Consider the following 7,003-nt stretch of genomic DNA (forward strand, 5'->3'; position numbering starts at 1 on the left):
GTTTTAATTAGTTGCTAATTATCTATTTAGCAACTCTTACTCCTAATTACCTACCACACACACACGTTTTTATTATTGATGACACACCCACACACACTTTTACACACACCGATGCACGCACAAACACACACAACCTCCAATTCAGATTTTTTTTAATATTTTCAAAGGTAGAAAACTAGGGTTCTCCACTCTCATAGCAGCCGCCCCCTTCCCTGGTCAATTTCCAGCAAGTTCGATCGTTTTTATTGCAAGAAAAGCGTGCCACGTTCGTCCCGGATCAACCTCGCTTCCATCTCCGCCTCGGTGACGCCGTTTCGATAACGTTTATTATCAAAAGGCACGTATAATCTGTTCTTTCTGTATCTATCAGGTCATATTATGTGTTGCGTTGTTTTATGCGTAAAAATATGTGTGTGGCGTTCGTCGTTTGAGCAGAAATTGATTCGGATCGGTTTTGAATGAATTTTAGATCTAGAAACTCGTTTTTGTTGTTCCCGTGTAAACTGCGAATTTTCGGTGCATATTTTGAGAAAACTTTTAACTACAAAGTCATATAACGTTTCGATACCTTCGATTTGATATATGATTCGAAATTTTTGGACAAAAATTGAGTGAGTTATGACGTTTTTCGTGAGACTGCTCAAACTGCGATTTTTACGAAAATATGTGTTCTTGAGCTTTTATTGTTGCAGGCTTCGTTGGGAATCGACGGGTGATCGTTGCTGCGCCTAGGTATGTATGGTATGATGTTGGACCATTATTTATCATGTCGTTCGGTATTGATAGGCACTCGAATACACTAGAAGTCGTAGGAATCGATTTGGTGTCAATTGCCACGTTTGTGAATTGTGTGTGTGTCGTATGGTGGACGCCATTGCTTTGGGGTGCTTGTATGGAGTTGTTTCTATGTGTTAGCATGTTAAGTTGTGCCTCGGGGTGTCGGTTCATAGTTCGTGCAACCGGGTCTAGAAAGTTAAGCAAAGCATGTACAAGAATTTTCGTAAGTTCGCGATCACAGAGCCTACACGGACCCTTACACGGACCCTGGCACGGGGTCCGGGCCTTTGTTCTTCCGGAGTGCATTTTTCCAGAGTCTGCACGGACCCTGGCACGGATCCTGGCACGGGGTCCGTGTCCACCCTTTTCATGGAGTCTTTCACCCGAGTCTACACGGACCCCTACACGGAGGTAGGCACGGGGTCCGTGTCCCTTCTTTCTTCCGGGCATACCCTTTGCAGTAGGTAGACGGACCTGTACTCGGGCCCGGGGTCGGGGTCTGTGTACTCACGTTTTTGGGGAAAGATTTGAAAGTTATTTTTTTTGGGATTCGATGTCATGGTTTAGTGCAAGGGTTATCAAGGTCGTGTCATGGGAAATTTTAGAATGTCCTAAGTATGATTTCTACGTTTAAGTTTGCAAATTCATGTTAGTATGTGCAGCGACGGCCCCGATCGAAGTCCAACGAATCCCTCAATGCCAAGTAAGTATGTTGACGTGCAAAGAAAATATTTTAAGTTTTTGAGGTATGCTAATTGTCTTGTGACCAAAGTATGTTTAGGATTGGAAAGCGTTAAATTATGAACGGGGACCAATCCGCACGTTAAATTATGAACGTGTTAGATCGTGGTTGGAAAGCGTTAAATTATGAACGGGGACCAACCAGCCCGTTAAATTATGAACGGGGATCTTATGTATGAGGCAGTGGATACGTCCCTGTTGGCCTAGTACTGTGGTGTGTCTGATCAGGCGTTTATTATGTATGGGTCACTTGCTTTGAAACATGCCTCTACGCAAAATGATGAAGTTACGTATGTTTAAGTATGCAGTATGTTTATGAAAGTTTATGTTGATGGCACGTCTAGTTATGTACGTATGTATGTTCAAGTTTACTATGCAAGTCCAAGTTTCAAGTTATGTATGTCTTATTTTAAAGTTGCATGCGATTTTATTATGTAGTACTCGTTATTCCAGTTTATACGTGTTGAGTCTTTAGACTCACTAGACTTGATCGATGCAGGTAACTATGTTGAGGAGACAGGAGGTGGTGACCAAGGGGCAGGCTTGGACTGAGCGGCAGGCTAGACCCGAGGACCGCATACGCTATTTTAAGTTTTTAAGAAATTACATTTATACTCTGATTTTATGATTGGGTTGTGAGACTTTTCGAGATAGCTTCTCTTTTAGCAAATTTTTAATTGTGATGGTTGATTTTAAAGATATTTTATGAATGATGAGTGACGACCGTGTGGATTTTTTTTATTTAAAGAAAATTTTTAATTTTTCCGCAAATGTTAAGTATGAAAAGTACGGTTCGTCACACCTAGTGCCCGTCCCCATGCGCAATGGTGAGCTAAGATTGATCAATCGACCACATGATACAGCTAATCACTTTCAAGGATCAAACTTCACCCAAAAATGATATACGATGATGGAAAGCTTAATGATTTAATGATTTATGATATGATAAAAGATTACAAGATTTTACGCCAGCTTATTTTATTAAAAGATTAATTTAAAAGCTGCTTGTGTCTGTATATGTATTATTCATTACATATGTTTAGGACATGCTGAGTCATTAGACTCACTAGGTAGATGGGTGCAAGCGAGGATGATTTTGAGGGAGGCGCTGACGCTTAAGTTGATCGATTCTGGCAGTACACTTCCGCGGGACTTTATTTTCCGCATTAGCTTGATAATTGAAGTTTTGAAATAAAGATTTTGTGAATGAATTATTTTTATGCTTTATTTTGAAGTTAGTTGTGATCATGTTAATGGTTGACGCAGGATTTTTGTTAATTGATAATTTAGGGATTTTAATGAACTTGAGATTTCTAATGTTAAATAAATTTTGGATTTTGGAAATGTTGAGTTATGCAAGTTTTGAATTTATTAAAAAAATAGTAACATTTTAAAGTTTAAAAGTAGTGGACGTTTCATTTATTGTACAGTACGGTCCCTTCAACTCATGTACCCTGATTGGATGTGCAATCATTGGTATATCGAGAGTTGCAAATGAATTCTATAATGATGTGATGTATCTTTGAGTAATAATAGTGGCATGGTATGTGCAACTAAGAAAACATATTTCTCTAAAGTATATATCTTGTTTTGCTCAGAGACTTTTTGCACTATTAACTCATCATATCACATAAGATATCTTCATAACATAGGAAAGCAGCGAATCTTTGACTACAATGTATTGGCTCCTATACATTTCGAAACTACACTCAACCTCATCACCTGATAACACTCAATAGGGTCGGTAGGTGAATATTTCACTCGAGAAGTGATAACCACTTGGAAAATTCGAGGGAGAGTTGTCCAATTGATTAATATAAAAAATGTATATTTATTTAATTTTTTGTATAATATTTTATAGTCTAAAGTGAATTAAATACTTACGTTTTATAATAATTTGTATAAAAAATAATGTGATGAATAATTGTATTATTTTTTTTATTTTTACAGGTTCGATAAATAAGAATAAGTTTGACTAAAAAAATGAGAATGAGATGATTCTCAAACCTGTATAAATTTGATTTCCATGTCCACAATATTGAAGAAAAGTATGAGATAAAATTATTCATACAATTGAGGTCAAATTGAGCAACAAGTGAAAGTGGAGTCAATGGAATTACAGTTTCACGAAGTTTGATTATTTTGACCATATCTGTCAAAATGCTTGGTAAATGAATATGAAAATTTATCAGAATTCAGAAAACTCAATTATGAGCAACATTTTTTTTATGTGAAAAAATAATTCAATTGGAAAATTTGTCAAAGATGGAGTTCAAGATGCAATAAATGTTTGAGTCATTCATTAAGAAAAATTGCACAAATTACAAAATAATATTTTATTTTCTCTTGTCTCCCCAAATTGACCTATGAATAAGAGTGTATTGTGATAAAGGAAATCATCCATCACTCTATTAAATAAACTTTTATTTCATTATTTTATCTCTTTATTTCTTCAGTTTAATAAAATTATCATGTTAGTATATATTTCAAGTTCTTCATTTCCATCATTAGTAACTAATCTTCCAAAGTCGAGATGAAAAGGATAATAAAGTAATAAACTTTAATTATATTATTTAATCTTTATTTAATATTTATGTTATATTTAGTTTCTTTTATTAAGGATTTTTATATTTTACTTATAAGTGGGATTTTTAATTTATTGATGTTATATGTTACATCAAATTCTTGGTATCACTTAAATATTAGTTTTGTATTACCAACAATTTAAAGTGGTTATCTTGATTTATTATATATGAATATTATTATAATATTAAATTCTTGGTACCATTTAAATATTAGTTTGGTATTACCAACTATTTAAAGTGATTACTTTTATTTGATGTTTACCAATATATAACTAAATAAATACTTGACAACATTTATAAGTTTTAGTGTATGTAATGTATGAATAAGAGAATAATATATAACATTAATATAAATAATGATTATTTAATATATTGGAACCATTTTATCAAGTGCATCCCAATTATGTTCATTTATTCTAACATTATTTAAATATCAAGAGTGAATCCTTTAATGTAGACTATTTAATTTAAAATTTTGACCATATAAAAATCATCACTTAAGGCTCAAATATTTTTTTAAAAAAACAAAAATACATCAGATTGAACATGTAATTACCTTAGCTTCACCGTGGATATGATATTCAGACTCAGTGAATTATACTACTTATGGACAACCTGCTCTTGAGAGTACAACAATCAAAGTTTTGGACACCAATGCGTCATCAAATGATCATTCATCTGTATGAATGGACATCTACATGTGCTTACCAATGAAACATGATGTTTACATCACAGATGTCAGTCTCAGACTCAAGAAACCTATATCCTTATTTTAGACAATTCAAATATGAAACTGTTTAGAATATATGATATACTTTTAATGAGTTCCATTATTTTACATTGCGAGACAAGCCTCATGGTATCTATTGTATATTCAATTACTTTATCTAAGCAGCTTGAATGAGTATACAGATAAAGTAAATGTCACAATTAGATAAAACTGTAAAATATTATTAAAATAAAGATTGTTTTAAAATAAGAGTCAATTAAGCTCAAGTCACAAGTTGACTCGCTGAGAACTTACTCTATCATGATCAAATATTGGCTAAAATTTGATCATTCATTAAGAATTATCAAATTTTGTTTGTTCATTTTTTAAAATTGTTAAGTATTGTCAAACGTTTATTGCAATGCATAATCTTGATCAAACCAATATGAAATCAATCAAAAAAAATTAAACGAGTGGCGGGCAGTACAAGATCTTCCACTCCACCGTCGTATTTTATATCTATCAAAACAAACGGCATGCATACATTAAATTAAAATTATCTCAAAGACGTGCAATTCAGCTCATATACATTATTATTTAGAACAAAATATATATATTGGAATAATTTTAATATGGCTTTTCTCCAATGTAGTTTCCGGGCGGGTCATAATTACAAGTCATGAAAACTCCCCGTCCACCATAACAAACCACTCGAGCACAACCAATTCTCCTCGTGTCCCTCCAAACAATCTGAGTGTAATGACCACATTCCATTCCATATGCACAAGAATTCGACCGATAGTTGTATCCCCGCCTCTCCGTCACCCATGCGTTTGCGGCCTGAACCGGAGTCCACCCGTTGCCGCTTCCCCAAAATATATTTTCTCCGTACGGCCCATTCGAGTGCTCTAACTCACAATCCCCACGCCTAAGGTTCGCGTACCATGCTGCGTACTTTGCGAGCTTTGTGTCCCACACCAACGGCGGCAATCGCAGGAGAGCTCTGGCTGCGTTTTGCGGACCCAAAAATTGTTGGGTATTACCTTGGGGTGTGACAGCAGCCCTGGTGCAATTTATTGTGATGATGAAGAGGAAAATGGCAATGAAGCCATGCATGGTTATTTTCATTTTTAGCTGTTTCTACTCTCTTTTTCTTACACTGTATATATATATATATATATATATATATATATATATATATATATATATATAATCGATGTATAATTTGGACAGTACTGTTTCCTTATTACATAGAAATATTTATGGGAAGGCATATTTGGGTGGTTGAATTTTAAGATTTCACAATGTCAACTATCATTAGGTGGCACACATGTTCGATAATGATTGCCACATCTTTTCTTAGTCAAATTATTCTCTTTAACCATGATTTTTTCCTCTTCACATAATAACTATTAATTGTGATTATTACATTAATAAGGCAGTTAGATATATTATAAGCCCAATTATTAATTTTAAAAACCATATTCTTACTTATTAGGATATTTAATTTTATAATTTAATACTTATTATTTTATTGAGATTACCTTTGACATTTGGCCAAGATTTCATTCTCTTGCATCTTACTTACGGCCTTTAAGCTTTCGGGGGTATTTTTCATCATCTCTGATTAAAAAATCATTTTCCATCTAGATTACATTTAAATCGGATATTAAATAATTAAATTTTTATAAACGAGGCATTTTGTATTTTCCCAACCTGATATCGATCGTCGGAATCATCGGCTCTATCAAAGTATAATCACCTCAATTTGCGGAAGATGATTTACCCCACCTGCTCTCCCTCACTTTCTCACACGCTCGACATAAATACTTTCTAGCAGTGATTCTGTGTTGAATGTTAATATGAAATATAGTTTTATATAAGGTATTATTGAATTGGATTGAAATTTTCGTTGCAAATTACATTTGACCTTTTATTTTGTTATGTTTTCTTTTCTAATATATATATAATATGTGTCCAACTGCATGTGCTGCATTTTTTTGTCTTAATTACTCTTGTTTAGCAATTCTTTAATTTTTTTCTAATCAGTTTTTTGAATTTTTTTACATTAATTTTATTTTTCATTAGAAAAACAAACAAATAAAGGCACAAGTGTACTTTTTATTTTTGGTGTAATTTGATCATACCAACAGCGGTCCAGATGTTTAATAGATAATAGTATTTTGTGCTC

General features: G+C 33.6%; 1 protein-coding gene across 1 annotated transcript; it reads right to left on the reverse strand.

Annotated features, from left to right (window-relative positions):
• Nucleotides 1–5,336: 5,336 nt before the first annotated feature.
• On the reverse strand, nucleotides 5,337–5,982 carry LOC140837886 (pathogenesis-related protein PR-1). Its single transcript, XM_073203968.1, has one exon. The coding sequence runs from the start codon at nucleotides 5,938–5,940 to the stop codon at nucleotides 5,440–5,442; it is 501 nt and encodes a 166-aa protein (XP_073060069.1). The 5' UTR covers nucleotides 5,941–5,982; the 3' UTR covers nucleotides 5,337–5,439.
• Nucleotides 5,983–7,003: the final 1,021 nt, after the last annotated feature.

Source organism: Primulina eburnea, chromosome 8, assembly GCF_022965805.1.
Source record: "Primulina eburnea isolate SZY01 chromosome 8, ASM2296580v1, whole genome shotgun sequence".
NCBI classification, from domain to species: Eukaryota; Viridiplantae; Streptophyta; class Magnoliopsida; order Lamiales; family Gesneriaceae; genus Primulina; species Primulina eburnea.

What these genes read in the sequence shown, in the direction of transcription:
- LOC140837886 (XM_073203968.1), bottom strand. Translation starts at nt 5,940, where the DNA reads ATGAAAATAACCATGCATGGCTTCATTGCCATTTTCCTCTTCATCATC.